Source organism: Tachysurus fulvidraco, chromosome 2, assembly GCF_022655615.1.
Source record: "Tachysurus fulvidraco isolate hzauxx_2018 chromosome 2, HZAU_PFXX_2.0, whole genome shotgun sequence".
In the NCBI taxonomy this organism is placed as follows: Eukaryota; Metazoa; Chordata; class Actinopteri; order Siluriformes; family Bagridae; genus Tachysurus; species Tachysurus fulvidraco.
Window position 1 is genome coordinate 18,285,062 of NC_062519.1, and position 21,959 is coordinate 18,307,020.

Below are 21,959 nucleotides of genomic sequence, written 5' to 3' on the forward strand. Positions count from 1 at the left end.
CATAACAGAACAATAGCTTATTTTCCTAAACATTTAAAAACTAATAGAAATGTTCTGGGGTTTTTTTTGCAGCTTGGAGCCAATGGCTACATTTTTGCCATCGACCCAAATGGATATCTGCTCCTTCACCCAAACCTGCAGGCCAAGGTGAAGATCACAACAGTGTCTGAGTTAAAGATAAAGACTAACTGTGGCTGAAACTGAAGTAAACTGACCTGCTATTTCTGCTGCTGCTTTATACAATGCTGTCACCAACCAGGTCCTATAGGGAACCAGAACACACTTCTTACACACAAACTCAGATTAGTGTCCTTCACCTGGCTGGGACAGTTGGGAGGTTTTCAGGATGGTCTTTTTGTTTATTTTGTCTTTTTATATGTTTTATTACTTGTAAGTCTTTGTGTGATCGGTGTGAAGGGATTATGGGGTCGGTTATGGATTTGCATGACGAATCATGTCATACCGATGACTGTTTTGTGGTTTATTTATTTATTTATTTATTTATTTATTTATTTATTTATTTATGTTTTTTGGCTTGTCAGAAAAAAAAAAAACAGATCCAACGCACTTTAATCTTAAAACGCAAGGAAACTGAATCCATGAGGCTTCATTATGAGGTTAATGTGGCATCTCGGTGTAAAATGGGTTGGGTTCATTTAGGTTAAAGCAAAAACCAGTCCAAATAAAGGGGTGGCATCAGGTCGGGGCAAAGCCGGGTCAGACACTAAGGGTAAACGGTACGCTTCTGATCCACAAGGCATTTCTGTTTTCAGGTGGTGGACCTGCCTGAACCTGTGACTCTGGACTTTTTGGATGCTGAGGTGGAAGACAGCAATAAACAGGAGGTATAAACATAAACAGACACAGTAACGGAAATTAATTTAACTGTAGGTATTCTTGCTATTGGCTTTACTCAGTGAAATCATACTTTCTTCTTCAGATCCGAAGGCAGATGATAGACGGCCGAGCAGGTGAGATGACCATCAAGACACTTGTCAAGTCAATGGATGAGGTAATACAAGAAAGAATGTAAAAGAGTGTACGTGCTCTGTGTGCATGTGTAGATATTATTATTATTATTAATAATAATTATTATTCCTTGTGCCTAGCGCTATATTGATGAGGCAGTACGGACTTATGCTTGGACCCCCATAAATAACACTGATTACAGGTGAGATCTGCGCTCACTACAACCAAATTCATAAGATATTTTGTCACAATAAAATGAAAATAGATGTAGAAATAAAATGTACAGTATGAGGTGGTACAAATATCTCAATTTTTCTTAGGATCTACAAGTAAAGGACTGTTTCATGTTGTGCGCACAGGAGAGGATTCACTCTCCTGTGCGCACAACATGAAACAGTCCTTTACTTGAAATAAAATACACAGTATGAGATGGTACAAATATCTCAATTTTTCTTAGGATCTACAAGTAAAGGACAGTTTCATGTTATGCGCACAGGAGAGGATTCACTCTTCAAATGTTTTGTCTGGGTTTTTATTTTAAATAAGCAACCCTATTTTAATTCTGTCCCATATTAAAGTGTATGAACTGCACCTCAGAACACTGTATTGTTGTTCTATTTAACCGAGGACAGTGTTGCTGTATTTATTTCTGGTGTTATATCGGCATGTCGTCACCCATCCTGTTTAAAGATGTTAGGATGAAAAAACTTCTCACACTCTCTACCTCTGCTCAGGAATGGTTGCTTATAGTCAGTCACTGAGTGCTGCTCTTGTCTTGTCTTGTCTTGTGTGTCCTGTGTGTGATGCTCTGTTGCCCCCTGCAGCTTAGGCCTGGTGCTGCCTCCATACAGCGAGCACTACATCCAGGCTGACCTGAGTGACGTTATGCTCCAGCTGCAGTGTGAGTAAAAAAAAAAAGGTCATATCACAATATTTAATGACTTCACATACTCCTCTGGGTGTGTTAATAGTTTGTGATGTTGCTCTCTTGATTATTCAAATGATTCAAATGAACGTGGGATGTTGTGACATGAGTTTGGTTTAGTCAAGGCGGATATTGATTGCCGTTTCATTGCAATCTGCTATTTTTGTCTCACCTTCTAAAGCAGGAGATGAATCTAAGGCTGAAACGGTATATTATGGAAACTGCACAAAGTAAATAATGAGAGTTTTTGGTGTATCTACAGATCATTTCACAACTGTATTATGACAGGGGGCACGGTGGCTTAGTGGTTAGCACGTTTGCCTCACACCTCCAGGGTTGGGGGTTCGATTCCCGCCTCCACCTTGTGTGTGTGGAGTTTGCATGTTCTCCCCGTGCCTCGGGGGTTTCCTCCGGGTACTCTGGTTTCCTCCCCCGGTCCAAAGACATGCATGGTAGGTTGATTGGCATCTCTGGAAAATTGTCCGTAGTGTGTGAGTGTGTGAGTGAATGAGAGTGTGTGTGTGCCCTGTGATGGGTTGGCACTCCGTCTAGGGTGTATCCTGGCTCGATGCCCGATGACGTCTGAGATAGGCACAGGCTCCCCGTGACCCGAGAAGTTCGTATAAGCGGTAGAAAATGAATGAATGAATGAATGAATGAACATATTATGACAAGCATGGTGCAGATTCAGCGTTAAGGAACTTTTAGCATTTTATGTCCATTACAGATGTTTCCTGATTTTCTTTTCAATGGACTAAAGCTGTGAGTTAGAAAGAAAATCATTTTAGCAGCAGGTGTGTGAAGAAGGAAGGCTGGGAAGTCTGTCAGATCTGACAACCTGAGACTCGACTTTATTCGTTTAAAAATCAGTGAATTTTCCGGAGCACTCGACGGTATCAGGTAGAAACCTGATGCTGAACTTGATACTGAATCAGTGTTTAACTCTGATGTCTTGGTGAAATGTGACCTGTCGAAAGCTCAAACCTCGTATCTTCTAGAGAATTTCCGGTCTAAACTGACATCTAGACAGTGTTTTCAATAAGCCGTATCGAGTGTCTTCTGTCAGTATAATCACCCTCTCGCTGTCTCTACAGATCTGCAGTCTCTGCTGCCCAACTCTTTTGAGTCAGCTGGGCACGTCTTCCTGGCCCCGAGGTACTGGGATCAGATCACCACTGCTTGGAGATCTGTTGTTTGTGTGTGTGTGTGTGTGTGTGTGTGTGTGTGTGTGTGTGTGTGTGTGTGTGTGTGTGTGTGTGTGTGTGTGAAAGAGCTAAATTGAGAGGTGTGTGTGAATGTGAGAGTGCTAGACTGTGAGGAAATGCTATAACGGCTGTATTCCCTCCCCCCCCCCCCCTCCACAGAGAATACTGCAAGCGCCTGCACATCTCCGAGAACAATACTCAGTTCCTGGAGAGCTTTCTATCACTGATGGTGGAGATCACACCAGAGACAGAGGACTGTGTGTACCTCTTATCTCCTTCATGCTGTCTTTTTAATATAGCTCTATATATCTCCCTCACCTACACCTATTATTATGACTTGTATTACTAGTAATTAGGGAGTGACTGATTGGATTGTTGGCCAACATTAACTTTTCATGGACATACAGTTAGTTGGTCATGTCTCTTCAAATGTATCTTAATTTAAACAATCCCTGAATCATCATCATCATCATCTTCCTCTAACGCATTGCTGAGCACTAGGGGGCGCTGATCACTAAGAAAACCAGTGACAAGTGACACTTAAAATAGATCAGGTGTGATGCAAGATGTTTAGACTGTTGAAATTGATATGATCTTCCCAACAGATTGTTCTTGTTGTTTGGCTTTTCAATGCTGATTTAATAAAAATAGGAGAGAAAGATTCACATAAACATCAACATGAAGCGAAAAGCAGTTCTGAAGCTCCGTAATGGTTCTGTATTTTTGTGACAGGTGACCAAGGCCTGATTCACAATGCAATTCTGGACTCGGGGATCATCTGGCAGCTGGCCACCAAGGCTTGGAAGAACAAGGATCTGAACACGTAAGGAAATGAAAAATATTACACTGAGAGATGTTTCTAAAAGTTACATAATGGAGTTTATCACTTTATCACACACAGTGTTTTTATAGTAGGGAAAGCATGACTGGGTAAAAACACCAGAAAACTTTACTGTGTGAAGTTTCGTCAGATCATTGTCATCTTTTACACACACACGTGCAGAGTAATACAAAAAAAAAAAACTGATTACAAAAAAATTTTACTGACCTGAGGTATGTACTTTATTATGCTATAATTATTATTATTATTATTATTATTATTATTATTATTATTATTATTATGCTTCATGCTGCAACATTGTGGTCATTTTGATAACTGTGACATAGAGTTATAAAAAGCTTAATAATAATATAGGAATATTCAAGATTGGATTATTCAGGGGAAATGAGATTCTGATTTCCTTCTGCTAGAAAAACCAAAATTACCCTCGTTCTAAGATTCATTCATTCATTCATTTTCTACCGCTTATCCGAACTTTTCGGGTCACGGGGAGCCTGTGCCTATCTCAGGCGTCATCGGGCATCGAGGCAGGATACACCCTGGACGGAGTGCCAACCCATCACAGGGCACACACACACACTCTCATTCACTCACACACTCACACACTACGGACAATTTTCCAGAGATACCAATCAACCTACCATGCATGTCTTTGGACCGGGGGAGGAAACCGGAGTACCCGGAGGAAACCTGCGGGAGAACATGCAAACTCCACACACACAAGGTGGAGGCGGGAATCGACCCCCAACCCTGGAGGTGTGAGGCGAACGTGCTAACCACTAAGCCACCGCGCACCCCTGCTATTATTTTTATTATTATTATTATTATTATTATTATTATGCTTCATGTTGCCACATTGTGGTCATTTTGATAACTGTGACATAGTTTAAAAAAGCATAGTAATAATATAGGAATTCAAGTTTGTGTAGGATTATTCAGGGGTAATGAGATGCTGATTTCCTTCTGCTAGAAAAACCCGTAATTACCCTCGTTCTAAGATCAACAATGCAAATGATCTCACACCACAAACATTTGTCAATCGTTTATGTTTGTGTAGATATAAACCATCACTTTTGTTATCCTGGATGTGAGAATGTAATAGTGATGCAAATTTTGCTGTCCGGACATGTACAGGTATGGCTTCCTGGCACTGTTCGCTTCCACCGACGGAGGCGTTACGAGAGTCTATCCAAACACGTAAGTGTGCCAAAATAAGTGAAAGTTTGATAAAAGTTTCATATGCTTGATGCTTGTGTGTGTGTTTGATGATGTCTCTTTTAGAGCTGCAGAATATTGGGATGAAGACTTAGAACCTCTGAATTCCATCTTCTACCATCGCAGTCTGGACAACAAGGGCTACATCTTCAGAGCCCCAACTCGAACATGTGAGTTACACACATACAGGATGCGGTTAGTTAGGACGCTTTAGTACATTCCCAGGGATCTGTTGTACAGGTCAGATCACAGGCACGTCCGTACTCGCACTCAGAAGAGGCAGCAGGGGACACTTATAAACACAGGTCCAGAACTGTTGTGGAAACAGTAACCGGGGTGTGAGGAAAAGCACACTGGGTTTGGAACACATGAATGTAACCGAGTGGTGTGTAAAATCTTGCTATAGTGTAACCGATACACACATGCAGTGACTCGTCTTATCTGTGACGTGCAGCCCTGGAGGACCCTTTGATCACGGAGAACGGCCCAACGGGGATCCTCGTCTCAACTGCTGTGGAGGTTACGGTGCAAGGCAAAACACTGAAACCAGCAGGTAGGAATTTGTGCATGTGTCTGTGTATCTTCCCACACATTCTATGTACAGCCCTACAAGTAAAATTCTCTTGTTCTTCTGTCATTTTATTTTTTTTTAAACAGAAGTGTTGTGTATTTGATAAGAATGCATTACCCCAATAATAAATCACTGCAGAGTTGTTCTCATTAATCAGTAAATCATAAACTCACACAACATTTTCCAGGATATTATTCTTTATTTAAACATTTTTTTCATCATCACCACTTTTGGAGGAAATTCTCTCTAAGCGTAAAGTGGAAATGTTGGTTTTCCTCTTAATGTCTTTGCCATGATCAGTCCTCGGCTTCTAGATGGTGACTGTGTGTCTTCAATCATGTGTGTTTAGTGGTGGGGGTCAAGCTGGATTTGGAGGCATGGGTCGACAAGTTCAAGATTCTGGCCAGCAACGTGTCTGACAACAGGCAAGGTTCTCACAAGGTAGGAGGGAAACACACCGGACTCACCGGACTGGTAAAGAATCCAGCTACTCACCATTTTAAGCGTGTGTGTGTGTGTGTGTGTGTGTGTGTGTGTTTTACAGTGTGGTCTTTCCAGATCCTGTGAGATGGACTGTGAGGTCAACAGTGATGTAAGCCATAACAGCTTTAATTGCATGTTGTTGTTGTTGTTTTTTTTTTTTACATTTAGCCAAAGCTTCATGCCTTCTTGGTTTTCTGCTCTGATCTTTCAGGATCTGCTCTGCTACCTGATTGATGACGGTGGCTTTTTGGTGATGTCTAATCAGAGAGACCACTTGAAAAAGGTATCATGTTCTGATTATTTATTATCAAATCTTGAACTTGAATTACAATTTGAATTTTACAGCACAGGTACACGTGAGATAAGAGTATTGTGTAATATTATAGTATAACTATCGCTGTCATTTAAACAGATGTTATAGAATGTGTTGTGATTTTGTTCAGAAGTTTGTCGGAGGTTTGGGATGTCTGGCCCTTTTGGAATGATGTGATTCATCGTTTTATTCATTTACATCCATCCTACAGTAGAAACTGTCTGTGCTAATCAGATCCTATACTATGGTCCTTGTTCATTCGCTCTCTCGCTTTCTCTCAGGTCGGGTTGTTTTTCGGAGAAGTAGATCCCTACCTAATGCACGCACTCTATAATAACTCCATCTACGCCCGGAGGCAGACGTTCCAGTACCAGTCGACGTGTGAGCCGATGTCCAGCAGCCACACAGGAGCTGCAGTACGCCACTACCTTGTGGTGAGTTTGAGAGAAACGACATGTGTGTGTGTGTGTGTGTGTGTGTGTGGTTACAGGTACTTCATCATATCATGATAAATTTTCTCACAGCTGTGGGGTCCATGGTTTACATTTTATCGTGGCTTCTATCTGCTCTGACCTGCCACGTAATCCAGGCAATTGAAGTGCATGATATCCAGCGTATTGCATCCATCCCCTGCTCTGCTCACCTGTTTATCGCTTTTTACAGCCCTCCATTGCAGATTTGCTTAATTTGGCCTGGTGGACATCTGCGGTTGCTTGGTAAGCATCAAAACGTGGCTCCTCTACATAAGCTCTGATTTATTTTTACAGTATGTGTGTTATATAATCCAATAGTATCTGTAGAGCTGATGTTATTGTGTAAGCAAATACTTATTGAGATTGTTCCTTTTCCAGGTCTGTCCTGCAGCAGCTTTTCTATGGCCTTGCATACAACACCTGGTTTAACACAGGTCAGTGTTTGTCTCCGATTAGGATGCCAGTGTTTAGGCACCTGGATGATTTACTGTTTCCGGTAGACTTTCCCATGGATCATGTATTATTTCAGTTATCATGTACTTTTATAATTCATAAAAAGTATGTACATTTGGGGAATTGTACAAGAAGACAGATTGGGATGCAGGGAAATTGATTTTTAAGGTTTGTGTCTATTCTGTTGTTGCAGGTGATTTTGCATTTGCCGAAGGTACAGAGACCAGAGGAAGCAGTAACTGTGTGACGATTCAGAGTCAGTTCTTCTTTACCAACACCACCAACTCCTTCAGCATGCTGCAGGACTGTGGAAACTGCTCCAGGTACAAAACACAAGTCCTGTGACTGTCATACACGTGGACACTGACTCTTCACTGAAGATTCACTGACTCTGAGCGGTTTGGAGTTTGCGCTTTTTGTGTGTGTGTGTATATGTGTGTATGTGTGTGTGTGTGTGTGGTTTTTTAGGCCATCCTGCTTTAATCTTCAGTATCACTTGTTTCTCTGCAGGTTATTCCATGCTAAGAGGATAGAAAACACCAACCTGCTGTTCGTGGTGGCTGAAACTCTTCCCTGCAGCTCCTGCGAGATTGAAAAGCTCACACAAGTCCGGATGGAGTGTATCCTTACTATCTGATTCAGCTGCATTTAATAACAGGATTTTAGACTGATATTAAGTCAAATGTATGGGAAGTTTAATAAGTATGGAATAGCGTAGGCACAATAAAGTGCACACCTAAAACTGCTGCATGTTCTTTGGCTTTGTTATGATCATGCAGACGATTTAATCTAATGATGATGATTACTCAAAACAATACAGTCACTATGGGTTTCTATGCTGCTTTTTTTTTTACACCACTGCAGCTATTGCATTCTTTTTATTAAACTGAACTTGGTTAGTAATTTGGTTCTTTTTTTTTTTTTATATTATGTTTTATATTTAGATATTTTGCAAAGCAATCTCTCTCTAAACTTTAACGGCCAATGAAAAGAATAAACATGAGGCTTGGAGGTTTTCCTTAATGTGTTCATTCCAGTTCAGGAGGAAATTCCTTGTGACGTGTTGAACGCCGCCCGATACCGGAAAGGACCTGAGAAGTGCTTTGATTACAATTCTATGGTAAAATGCTGGTCTTGGCCAAACATTTGCTATTTGTCTTTTCTCTCCGTGTCCTTTTTTTCATCATCTATCTTCTGTTTATTTTTCCTCTGTAATTCAATTATGCATATTACAGCAAGTGGTCTTTAAGGTCTTTAATGGATTATTTGTGAGATTTTTCACACTCTGGGTGCTTTGTGACCATCACAAGCTGTTTATTTTTGGTTATTTAAAAAAAATGAATATTATTTCTGGCTGCAAATATTCCAAGGCCCAGAACATTTTATATGATGAAACGCTTTTCAATGAAAGTTTTTTAAATTTAAAGATTTTAATGCAATTCTTTGGGCTGCATTCTGCAGGGTTTGTGTTTGTATTTCATCAGGTCATTGAGACTCTGCCTACTTGAGGTTAGGTAGTAGTATAGTTAGGTTAGGCAGGTAAGTGAAACCGAATGTTTTTTTAATTGATCACTATTTGAAATGCTGCAGATTTTTTTATTTATTTATGTTTTTGTTCAGTTTATGTCTATTACTTTATTTCTATAATTTGCATGTTTGTCTCTTTTTGTTCCTCAGGAGAACACATCGGAGTGTGGGCGGGCTCAGTCATTGCACTGTTCAATTGGGATCCTCCTCTGGGTCCAGTTAATGTTGCTTTACCTCACCGTACAATCTTAAGCCTCTCTGTTCGTCCTGCTCCCTTCTACCCTCGTAAAGCGTCCATAATCCCTGCGGCTTTTTTGTTCTTATTCTCCTCTTCAGTGCTTCTTTCTGCTTCGACTGTCTTCCCAGAATTCCCTTGGTCCTTTTGCCCTATTCTGAAGTGCTTTTATATCCTTAACACATCCAGATGGGTTGATTGAGATGCTCTGTGTCTTAGTAACCTGCCGTTGTGCATAACTTCTAGTGACTATTCTGGATCTTATATTTAAGGAGAGCTTTGTTAAAAAGAAAAGAATAATTTTGCGAAACAAGTAATGTAAATGTGCATCAAACCTGCATGCGGAATCCAGCACTTTCTCTCTCTCTCTCTCTCTCTCTCTCTCTCTCTCTCTCTCTCTCTCTCTCTCTCTCTCTCTATATATATATATATATATATATGGAGAGACAACATGGCTGTTTGATCTTGAGCAGTCTTTACAATTATGCTTATATATTGTTTATCTATCTATCTATCTATCTATCTATCTATCTATCTATCTATCTATCTATCTATCTATCTATCTATCTATCTATCTATTTATTTAACTATTTTGCTAAACGCCTCAAGCTTTCCTCGCGCTGCTATCAAACCAGAGCTTTGTGGTTGTGGAGATTAAATTTGTCCTTGTAATGCCTGTATTCTCTCCCTGGAGGTAAAATCACATTTAAAGAAAGATATATCAAGAATGTCTAAAGGCACATAGTGTGTACAAATCTAAATGACTGTCTGGTTTGCTACCAAAAGGTGCCTTGGTGCACTTGGTCCTCCTATTGGATAGCTTAGGTTTTTGCTAATCCTGAGTAAATGTCAGAAGAGTGACATTTTAAATGAGGTTTAAAAAGCTCAGAGTACTATGTCAAAACAGAAAAAATATCACCTCATTTCTGTCCTGTCAAAGACGTTCCCTGCAAAGCGTTTGTGGGCTGGAACTTGTATCCGCTATCATGAATTAATGTTTTATTCTAAAGAATATTCTAAAGTAAAATATTGAGTAATTTATCGCTTTTTCCATTGACATATTTTGATGTTGCCATGTGATGGACTGTTTAACAAGGATTGCATAATCACTAACCTTTTCTTATATTTCTTCCACTGGACAGTAAGTTCAGCATATGCCTTTAGTCAATTTTACCCACATACAATAATGAACAATTGGCCAGCTGTATAATATCGAAACCACTGCAGTTAATGATCTAACGTTAATGTTGCATGGTGCTCAAAGCTGTTCGTGTGAGGCAAATAGAGTTTTTAAACCAAATAAGTGGAATAACCCAGGAACACTTATGAGAATCATCCTACACCTTTCTAATGAAATAGCTGAAGGTTTGATGTTGATGAGGGTGCCTTAAAACCAGTATCTGAGTGTAGACTATTAAAATAACCTGGTTTTGTGTAACCTGGTGCTGTTGATGTCACCTGGAACAAAACATAATACAGTGATGTCTTTAGCAGTGGCACCTGACTTCCTCGTCTAACACTCATCTCTAAAATTCACTTGAGCTAATGAAGTGAGATGCCTTAAGATGGCAGGTGGCAAGGGGAGGTCGATAATTGGGTGTTACATAACATAACAACTAAAAGTTGTGTATCTCAATGCTCCCTATTACAAGCTCTGGGTTACTGCCTCACGCTTATCTCTGTGTCTACAAGCGTTCTGCTTATCTCAAGCGTTGTATTCATGTAAATATGGAGCTTTAGTACTATGCTTATCTAATACAGTGATTTCTTTTTGATTAGACAAATGTGCTTTCTCGGTGCATGACAGGGAAAGTGCCCGTGTGACTGATCCCAGGGCTAATGCTAAAATGGTTTCCATTTCATTATGCAGTGCACTGTAGGGCTTAAGGCTAAGCTTTAATAGCCACTTAATACCCTGTTTAGTGCATTAGATGTCAGAGAGGGAGCCATTTCCGATCACAGAACTTCTCCACAGGGCGACAATTGCAGCTTGGAAACTGCCCATGATTCTGATGTTACAATGTATATTTAAGGGAAAAAAATGATTTTGCGTCCTTTTTAAAAGCTATTTTGAAATGTAAGATGATTTACTGCATGAATGTATGTATGTATTTATTTGGTTGATTTTTTTTTTTTTTTTTACATGCCGATTAGTCATGCCAGTGTTTTATTTAAATGTTCTATTTATGAGTTCATATACTGCCACTGTAATTCAGGCAGAAGGAGATATATTTGGTATTAATATGACAAAATGGTAACATTCTGCCTCAGCTCTAGTAAAGAAGATTTGAGCTTAAAGTGACAACAGTTTTTCAGTGTTCCTTAAATCCAGATCTTTGTTACATTTGATGGTTTGTGTAGATTTTCAACTGAATTTTGTGTTGAGATGTTTTAATATTTACAATGTTTGAATTAATATCTTTAGGTAATTTAAAAGTGTAAATGGAGAAACTGAGGAAGTGAGAATGACAGCATGATATCACTTTGATTTTGCTTGATGTCTGTCTGATTTTTATTAAAAAGGCTATTTTAAATAATTGTCATTTATTTGCCACTTATGAAGGTATGTATGCTGTCGTTATTACGAAAAGCTTTTAGTATGGCGATGGATTTATTAATGTGAATAGGTGTTTGTCTCCCTCTTTTTTATCTTTCATTTTTTGCTGCTGTGAGGGGGATTTTTTATTTTATTTCTTCAAGTCTTCCGTATTGTTTGTTTTGTACAGATAGCACAAATATGTCTTGGAGCACTAACTTTGTATGACATTATGTGATTCACCATGTTAGAAACTGTTTATAAGAGAATTGGTGATAAAGACATTCATATTTTTCATGTCAAACTTTCTGGAAGATGTGTTTGTTGTTTATTATTTTTCGTTTATTCCCTGCATAGAAATTGGTCTTGGAAAAAAAAAAAAGCAATTAACACTTTACAATGTTATAAAAAATGCAGGTCTTTATTAAAATAGAATTGCAAAAAAATAACATGCTTCATACATTGACCAGTTCCATGTTTTATTTCTTTACTCAGCATCCTTGCCCTAAAGTGGAAAAGGGACATTATTCTCATTTTAGTTAAAAGAACGTGGTAAAATTGTGTCTATTAGATCATTTTTACCCCTCAGTTTTGTTCATGTTAAAACAGCTAATTTTAATTTGCACTAAAACGTTTTGCTATGTAAGGTAGAGTGATATTATACTTCATGTTCACACTCAAGGTATGAATGTGATTTAAAGGCGTTAACCAACAGATGATGATTATAGATCCATCTCCTTTATCTCTTCTCTAACTGGTATGAGGTATCGCAAATATTTCTGCTTTACAGAAAAACCTGGTTCAGGAACATCTACTAAATGTCCTAGTGAGTTGCATTACAATGCGTTTTTATATCTATGTGAAGGTAGTGTTGTAATAAATAATCTAAAACTAAATAATAGAACCTTGGGTACCCTACCTTTTACAAAAAATATATATGCTAATTAAAGGTACATCATGCATCTTCTATCCACATGCATCTTCCCAACCTACCTTTCCAATATCTCTGCACATGGTTATCAGCTTGCTTACCAGGTCCTGAGACTGCTACATCTCATGCGGCACCTTTTTGAACCTGGACAGGTGAGTGTTCGTCTGAAGCTCCAGTGGAAATCATGCGTTTTATTGGATTACAATTTGATGTAGAAACAAAAATCAAAAGCTATAAATTCTATACAAGAATATATGTAGACTCAATCTCAAACTACCTGTATATGGGTTCTTGAGGTTTAACACGCACACACACTTGTATGCAGTCATATGATTTTTTTTTTTTTTTTTACATTTTTCAATTTTTAAAAAATATTTTTATTTGTATAAAATTATAATCAGGCTCTCTTTTGAAGTTAAGTTCATGCCTGATGCCGTGTAATCATATTAGGAAACATTTATATTGTGTTTATTCAGTGGAGTTGTGTTGAAATTTGAGCTTAATGTAAAATGTACCTTTCTTCGAGAAAGTTCTCTTCTCGCGCAACAGCGCTCGAGACCCGTATATAAACTTGCTGACGTCACGCGTGCAACGGATTTCGCGCCTGAAATCTGACACGATTAGCCAGTTAGCTCGTATAATGTATGAACTGAACGTTATTTAACGATTAAATAATAATAACGATAACAAAATGTCAGATAGCAAGTAAATTAGTTAAAATATATCTGACAGGATGTAGTTTAGAATAGTTTGCTCGGTGGCTACTTTGCTAGCTTGCGTCTAATCTCGTCAAGAGAAATTAATTCAGGTACGTATTTGTTAGTATAATAAAAAGTCGGTTTTACCACCAAACTGAGACACAGCAAAAGTAAAAAAAAACTTAAGCTCCATATTGTTTTTTTATTTTAAAAATGACAAACACATCCGTTTAAAACACTATAATGTTACAAAGCTAACACTACTAACATCTCCTTGCAGCCTCCTCAGGAAGCTTCGTGTAAGCCTTCAGCTTCAACTGCATTAGCATTCTTCGTGTCTTCCTCAGTCTGGATACAGAGGTGAGTAATTAGCATAAAAAAAAACACAAAACAAACTACAACAGTCTCCATTGTACCTGGTAAGTGAGTGAATATATATATATTTACCTTTGTTCGCTTTAGCGTCACGTCATTACTTCAACCTTACGCTTCAACCTTACGCTTCATGCAGCCAATTTGAGTTTTAAACACTATAAATGTTCATCTCTATTAACATACAAAAAACACACACATCATACCATAGCCTATCATAACCAAGCCTCCATTTTCTTGAGCTGCTGTTCTCCAAGTTTAAACAAAAATCAAAAGCTATAAATTCTATACAAGAATATATGTAGACTCAATCTAAACTATCTGTAAATGGGTTCTCGAGGTTTAATACACACACACACACACACACACACACACACACACACACACACACACACAGACTTGTATGCAGTCATACGAATTTTTTTTAATTATATATATATATACACATATATATGTATATATATGTGTGTATATACACACACACACACACACACACACACATGTATATATATAGTATAAAATTATAATTACTATTAAAAATAAATATAAAAATAAATATAAATAAATAATAAAATTAGCATTCAAACTTGGTGACAAAGCTTTCTGGTCTTCCAAATAATATAAATGAAATGTAAATGTACTGGAAAATCCTGAGCTGTTTCTGGGCCTCAACAGCCTGGCAGTTTGCATGGCTCAACAGAATCTCCAGCTCAATCATCCAGCTTTCCATCATCATGCATGGATTCAATTACCCCCTGAAAATTTCTCTTGATCTGTTCCATTTCCTCATCTTTCTCGGCAAGATTTCTTTTAATCTCAAAAGGGCATTGGCTCTCTCCACATCAGCCACAAGGTCCTCTACCTCACTCTGCCACCGTTTCTTGGTCTTCTCAAGAAGAAACAGTATGTTGGATGGCATTCATCTCATATTTTGTTGTTCACTGAGCCACCTCATCGTTGGCCTTTGCCATTGCACGCTGAAGCTCAATCTTGGCCTCTTGTTCTTCCTCAAACTGCTTTCTGAGCAGATCACAGTAATGACAAGCTGATTGGACAACATGACTGATTGGACCAGGGCATTCTTTGCCTAAGGTAGGGTCTGAGTGAAGATTTATTAAGATCCTATGAATTCTTCTTCCTGTAAAAGACTCCATCTACATTCAGAATACTAAAATGAACTGTAATTAACTAATAATGTAAACCAGTAATTAACATGCTACTTCTGTGAATTTTGTTTATGTAGCATTATGGCTTATCTAAAATACTACATATGCAAGTGAAGCAAATGTCAAAAGGTTTCATATAATCATCATGATATCCATCTGAAATGGTTTAGGTATAAAAGAAATATGACATTCCAAAAAATAAAATTTTATATATCCAGTAGGAAAATGTACCCATTCATACAAAAACATATTTGTGAATAGTTCCTGAATAACTACCTAATTTCTATTGTTATTCATGTTTTATGCCAACAGTGTTCAGCAAAAATGGCTTTTAGCTTCAGTGTCATTCAGCCCACTGACCATTCATAACACCCACAGACACACGCACACACAAACATGAAACCACACATGCAAACACATGCATACTATAGTATGCTGATATCCTCCATATAACTCAATGTAAAAAGCTGAAAATAAGCTTTTATTTGCACAGGTCTGTGTAATGGTGTAATGGCATCACCTTTTGGTCACCGGGAAAAATGAAAAAAATTTTCATCTTCCCAGCTAAGCGAACCATTAACAGGCAAGAATTCATGGCCATGCAATGAAAAAATGTGTTTATACTTGCAGACAATGGGGCCATAAAAATGAGGGAGAAAAAATGTAAATCTGATGCTGCACAAAAACTAACAAGTTTTATCTTGCTCTTGATGAACATTCCACACCTTTCCTCTGTGTCTGCAAGCTTCTTGGAATCCTGTCAATTCAAATATTTAAGTTAAAGGATTTTTTTTTTAATTTTTAAAGAAGCAACTTGTAGTTGCAGGTAATTTTTATACTGCAGCAAAGAACCCTCTTCTAATCTGGCTTTCTTTTTAGCTCAGTCCTTCTTAATTTTCTCAAAGTTTTTCTTCATTGCAGCCATTTCCTTCTCAGTCTCTGCACTCTTGAGAAAAGGGTTGATCTTGAAATGCAGTTTCATCCATGGCCAGTGTTTCACGCTCTTTTTTTTTCCTACTCATGATATGTTTGTCAACTAGTGTATAATGCATTAAAAAAGCATGGTGTGTAGCATGGAACCAGCCCAGTGCAAAGCCCAGGCCACCACGCCCGCGCCACACTTACCCTATATATGTGCACACGCCACACTTACCCTATGTATTTCACGCGTTTCATGCTCTTGAATGTGCAATGTCTGTGCATGCTCCTAATGATGGTCCTGGGGTATCTCCTCCCAGATCTGGACCAGGGCATTACTGAGCTCTTGGACACTCTGAGGTTCAAAAACATTATGTCCCAGAGGTGATCTATTGGATTTAGGTCAGGTGAGCATGGGGGCCAGTCAATGGTATCAATTCCTTCATCCTCCAGGAACTGCCTGCATACTCTCTCCACATGAGGGCATTGTTGTGCGCCAGGATGAACACAGGACCCACTGTACCAATGTAAGTCTTGACAGTGGGTCCAAGGATTTTATCTTGATACCCAATGGCAGTCAGGGTGCCATTGTCCAGCCTGTAGAGCAGGCTTTAGAACTATGGTATATACATGATAATGTGCAAAGTAATGTAAAGTGACCAGTGCAAAAAGAGTTCCAAAGAGTTGTGTGGAATGTGCAAAATATGGTATGCAAAAGCGTCAGTCTCAGGTAGTCTATAGATTCCTGGTTCACGGTGTCCTGTTGGTGGAAGAAGCTCCTCCCCATTCTCTTTGTGTTTGCCTTCAGAGAAGAGAAATGCTTTCTCGACTGCAACAGGGAAAAGAATCCATTTTTGTGATGGCTGAGGTCCTCCAAGATTTTCCTGGTTTTGTTCCAGCACTGCTTACTCTAGATTGACTCCAGGTTCGGGAACCAGTCGGATGGTACGTTTAGCTGACCGCACCACTCTCTGGAGAACTCGTCTGTCCTGCTTGGTGCTGTTTCCAAACCAGGCTGTGATGCTGGTTCTTAGCACCTTAGGGGGCATTTTAAAGCATCTGAGGTGGAAGAGATGCCGCCGAGCCTTCTTTACTAGAGTGTTGATGTGACCGGACAATGACAGATCCTGCAAGATGTGAACACCAAGGTGCCGGAAACTGTTCACTCTTTCCACTGGGGTCTCGTTGAAGTCTACAGTAGTATGAGCTCCTTCATTTTGCTGGCATTGAGAAGGGCAACGCCAGCAAAAAAATGGAATCTTGTCATTGTTGATGAGGCCCACCACAACAGTATCGTCAGCAAACTTGATTAAGTTGGTGGAGTAAGTATAGTAAGTACAGCAGGAGGCTCAGTACGCAACCTTTGGGGACTCCAGTGCTAAGGATGTGGGGGGGTGAGACATGTTTTCCCACCCGAACCAGTTGACAGTGTTTTAGTCCACAGTATAGTCCATAGTGAAGGCATAGTGCAGCAGGGAGAAGGGGGCTGGGATTTACTTTTGGCAAGATTTAACTTTTAGAAGGAATTGCTTTTGACTTTTGACTATAGATGCTTGTTTTTGTTACCAACACTTACTTTTCCATCCAGAGTTTCAACAGTAACTTTGCTACCATCTTCGGTACAGCTCTTCAGTGTACCCTTGACATACACCTCTACTCACTCAAACACAAACACTGCTGTTTTGGCATCAAAAGGTTTTCTCTGAGTCTCAGTCTTATTCCTTTATGGTTTACAGAGGTAAATGCCTGCCAAGCGAAAGCATTCCATGTAAAATAAGCATTATAGTTAAATGAAATTGTCTTCTAATAGAATTAACCATGTAAGTGGCCAATGCTGGAAAGAAAGGGCATTATTTACAAATATAATAAATTATTTGACAATAAATTTATTTTAAATTTTACATTTACATAAAAACATGTATATATAACTTTTTTTAAATATACATGTGCAGCTGGGTATTGTGGATAAAATGACTCCCCCTTTCTCTGCTGTCAAGGAATGAGGGCTGACCCGTGAGACAGCTGGTGTATATATGAGAGGTCTTTTGAAGGGTTCCAGGATTAACTGTCCCTTTTGGTGTTAGTTACAGTTGTTTGGCTTGGCCTGTGCCCTAAGTTTACAGCCAATCTCATGTGACACATTTGGCCGAGAAGGTAAAAGTCAACATGTCAGTAGCTTTGATATTTGAAATGAATAGCTGTCAAGCATAATTGTAATGATAAATACCATTTAGTATCTGCCAAGCACTTGCCCTCCACCCACGTATGCCCTTTACAATATGCATGTTAGGAGTACTGTTTCTGGGAATGTGGCATTTGAATTCAGACTGCATTTTTAACTATCTGTACAAGCTCAGTGTTTTGTTTTTACTGATTTCATTGTTTGAAATTTATCAATTTATTTTTCATTTATTTTCATTGTTTCATTGAACTTCCATGTCTCTCCTTGGTTTTGGTAAATGACTGAAAATATCTACAGGTATGCTAGATCAATGCAGGCTGAAAATATAGTACTTCACAAAAATAACCCTAACCCGACTAATGTACAAAATGTATAGGTTTATAAACTTCTAAATAAACATTAATAAGGTAGGATGCAAAAAAATAGATTTAAAAGAAATCATGATTCAAGACATGATGTTATTAAACTATTATATTTTTTTAAATTGTATAATTATTTTCATTATTGTATTTATGTCTTTAAATGAAAAATAATAGAAAAAAATACTTACAACAATTATTGTTATAGCAAATAGCATACATATAAATAGCAAATAACCTTACACAGTGTATTAAAAAGTTTTGGGAAAGGGAAAGGCATGATGGATAAAACAAACTCAGCCTTGATGTCTACAAAAATGAATGTTTTTTTAACAAGGAACCGCAATAATAATATATAATGTTATACTTAATTTCCAAGCTGCCATTGGTTTTAAGTAACAACTGAGTCAGTTATTGTTGTTAAAGTATGTATGGTATCTGCAATCATGTAATTTATTACTGTAGCAGTATTGTTATTATTATTATAGTACCAAAGCTTCAGCGAGTGAAATCTGTTTATAAATACTATGTTTCATTTCATTTTTCAAAGAGTACAGCCAAAAGAGATCAATAATATTTTACATTTCTACTTCCAAACTGACATCAGTTGAGAAGTCACAATATATATTATAAATAAAATGTAATAGAAAATACATACATACTCTCATTACATTTTTCCATGCTTACCAGCAACAAAGCAAAAAGGGGCCTTTGGATGTATAAACAGCTGTAGGATGTGCGCTGGAGCCAGTCTGAATTCTGAGGAGCTTTTTGACAGTTGGCTGTAGTGGAGCATCCAAATGTCACTGGTGTAAAGTTGCAGTCTATAAGTTGGTCATATTCCTGAAAAAGAAAATGTCAGTCTATAAATTTATTTCCAGTTGTGACTGTTTAGTGTTCATAAGCGAAAATCAGCACACACAAAATACCTTTAATAAATATGTTTTGCAATTCCTTTTATTATTATTATTATTATTATTATTATTATTATTAAATTTATTATAAAATTATTGAAATCTAATTCCTATAAAAGACAGATTTTTAAACCTCTGAACCTTACTTAGCTTGTTTAAAATCTGATTGCAAAGAACAATTAATTGAGCTCAGTGGAATCTATGGAGATTAAATTCTCAAATCTTTTAAGACAGTTCCGTTGTCTGCACAGCAGGTGGCAGTGATTCTCAGTTGTACTTCAGTTTCACAAACAATCACTGGCCATAATTACTGCTGGTGTAGGGGAAATTAAATGGACTTAGGAATGTAAAATATAGGTGTGTGTTTGAGCTCATATTGTTTTGAAATTGTGGGTGGGGCTAATCTCTTAATAAATTTCAGTAAAGATTGCATATTCTGTGACAGGCAGAATCATAATATCTCAGTGATGTAGCTGCACTGATCTGATCACACACAACATTACAACAACCTGCATAGTATTGTGTAGGTCTTCTTTGTGCTGTCAAAACAGTGCTGATCTGCTGAGGTATGGACTCCACAAGACATTGGAGGTTTCTGCTGTGGTATGTGCAACAAAGATGTTGGCAGCAGAGCCTTTAAATACTGGTATTTGCAAGGTGGTGCCTTTTTGTATCAGATTTTTTTTCTGTACATCCCACAGATGCTCAATTGGATTGATATCTGAGAAGTTTGCAGGGCAATTCAAGACCTTGAACTTTTTGTCGAACCACTCCCAAAAAATTTTTGCAGTCCAGTTTGATGCTCACATGCCCATAGTAGGTGCTTTTGGCCATGGACAGGGGCCAGCATGGGTTTTGTGGCTATGTGACCATACAATAACCGTATACAAAGCAAGTTTTAATGGACTGTTCTGACACGTGCTACAGTAGATCTTCTGTGGGATCAGACCAGACTGACTAGCCTTCACTCACCACATGCATTACTGAGCTTTGTCCTTCTATGGACCTCTTTTGGTGAGTACAAACCACTTCATACAGGAAACACTAAGAAGATCAACCATTTTGGAGATGCTCTAGCCTTTAGAATTTGGCCACAGTGTTTGAAACAGTGTTTGAGGTAACAAATCAGAATTTAAATGGCTTTAAACATTGCGGATTTAGGAAAATAAAGCAATATTGCACGGAGGAACTACCCGGATCTAACAAACATTTCATTGTTGTTTGGCCCTTGCATTGTTTGGCCATTGATATCTTGTGGACCTGGACTGGTATAACAGTATTAGACAGGGATAATATTTATTTCTATTATATTATATTTTAAAAGGATGAACTCTGGAAAGTGGCCCAGTGTACTCAATAAAAGGTTGATATTTAATAGCCCTATGTGTGCAGGGCCAGAAGAGAATAAAGACAGATAACATATCTGTTATAGGTATGACCTCAGAGCATCAATGTTTGGCAACAATGTTATAGCTTTATTGTGACGCGTGTATCTTTGGGTCTCATAGCCACTTACTAAACACAGTGGTTACACACAATGGGAGCAACTCGGTGCAAAAGAAACTAAAGTGAGTATTTTAAAAATGTTTTAATAGGTGGCAATGATGTAATGATCACCTACACAAATCGTTGTTGATTTTACATATTGTATATTGCATGAGCAATGTTACTTTTGTTTTACATTTACTTAATTATATAGAGTATTATAGCTTAGCTGAAACAGTAAAATGTGAAGGTCAATTGTGAGCTGATTTACAGAAGTTAGGTGTGTAGCAATTTATAGTCAGTTTTTCAAAAACAATAACATTTTATGACACTTGTTAAAACAACCGAAGAGTAATACTGCTGCTATAAATATGATAACTGCATTATAGCTTCTTATTGTTTCGATAGAAAATATGTCTTTGTTACTGTTCAGATAAAGATAAGTATGTCTGATTGTCTTGAAAAATAACATAATTGTCATAAAATAAATTTCTCAGTTTTTATGTGGTCATTAAAATGGAGATTTTTGAAGCAAATTTACCACATCATTATGAACCATTTATTTAATCAGTATGTAAGTTCTTTTACAAATTACAGAAATGTCATTCGAACTGGTAGAGCATTACATCTTTAGCCTTGTTAACTCTAATGTCAGCCACGTTGTATTGATTATTATGTATGTATAGTACTTTTGTTTCTGAACACTACAGGCAGCACATTTAAATAATTAAAGCATGAAGTCAGTCCTTGCCCAAGTACACAAGTCTGAGAATACTGGAATTCATTACCAGTTTAACCAGATAGGTGGGCTTAGGTTAGGTCTTTTAGCTAAGTTTATCCTATTTTAGTGATACCCATCATGGCAAGTCTCTTTCTATTGCATGTTAGCCAATGTATGCTTCTTTTGAGAGACATTTCTATAGCCACAGCATAATTTTAAAGTATCAGGTTGGCAGAGCTAGAGGTCCCGCCCATGGATCTGGGACACTTTTTTTTTTTGGACTCCTGGTCCATGCATCATGCCATAGCGATAACCTTTAACAAATTGCTAATAGTTTACAACCTTTGACGGTTGTGCCATTTGGAACCTCTCTGATTATTCGGAAACTTTAAAAATAAAATAGCTAGACTGTTAATTACTTACAATTATACAAAAGTTCAGATATTTATTTATATAATTATTTGTTT

General features: G+C 37.9%; 1 protein-coding gene and 1 long non-coding RNA gene across 2 annotated transcripts in view; both read left to right on the top strand.

Annotated features, from left to right (window-relative positions):
• The window catches only part of cacna2d2b (calcium channel, voltage-dependent, alpha 2/delta subunit 2b), a 42,805-nt gene extending 30,755 nt beyond the window's left edge, over positions 1-12,050 (top strand). Inside the window, exons 18-38 of the mRNA XM_047810242.1 lie at positions 73-147; positions 774-845; positions 941-1,012; positions 1,110-1,171; positions 1,794-1,870; positions 2,989-3,049; positions 3,259-3,356; positions 3,832-3,922; positions 5,075-5,137; positions 5,222-5,325; positions 5,610-5,708; positions 6,076-6,167; positions 6,271-6,318; positions 6,421-6,492; positions 6,804-6,956; positions 7,186-7,238; positions 7,374-7,429; positions 7,642-7,771; positions 7,959-8,068; positions 8,486-8,568; positions 9,126-12,050. Coding sequence (XP_047666198.1) covers positions 73-147; positions 774-845; positions 941-1,012; positions 1,110-1,171; positions 1,794-1,870; positions 2,989-3,049; positions 3,259-3,356; positions 3,832-3,922; positions 5,075-5,137; positions 5,222-5,325; positions 5,610-5,708; positions 6,076-6,167; positions 6,271-6,318; positions 6,421-6,492; positions 6,804-6,956; positions 7,186-7,238; positions 7,374-7,429; positions 7,642-7,771; positions 7,959-8,068; positions 8,486-8,568; positions 9,126-9,227 — 1,773 coding nt within the window. The 3' untranslated portion in view covers positions 9,228-12,050. The remainder of the gene's footprint in view (positions 1-72; positions 148-773; positions 846-940; positions 1,013-1,109; positions 1,172-1,793; positions 1,871-2,988; positions 3,050-3,258; positions 3,357-3,831; positions 3,923-5,074; positions 5,138-5,221; positions 5,326-5,609; positions 5,709-6,075; positions 6,168-6,270; positions 6,319-6,420; positions 6,493-6,803; positions 6,957-7,185; positions 7,239-7,373; positions 7,430-7,641; positions 7,772-7,958; positions 8,069-8,485; positions 8,569-9,125) is intronic.
• A 1,213-nt stretch (positions 12,051-13,263) lies between these two features.
• LOC113637029 overlaps positions 13,264-21,959 on the top strand; it is a 126,574-nt gene continuing 117,878 nt past the window's right edge. The window contains exons 1-2 of the long non-coding RNA XR_007140018.1: positions 13,264-13,485; positions 13,656-13,735. This is a non-coding gene — a long non-coding RNA (uncharacterized LOC113637029). The remainder of the gene's footprint in view (positions 13,486-13,655; positions 13,736-21,959) is intronic.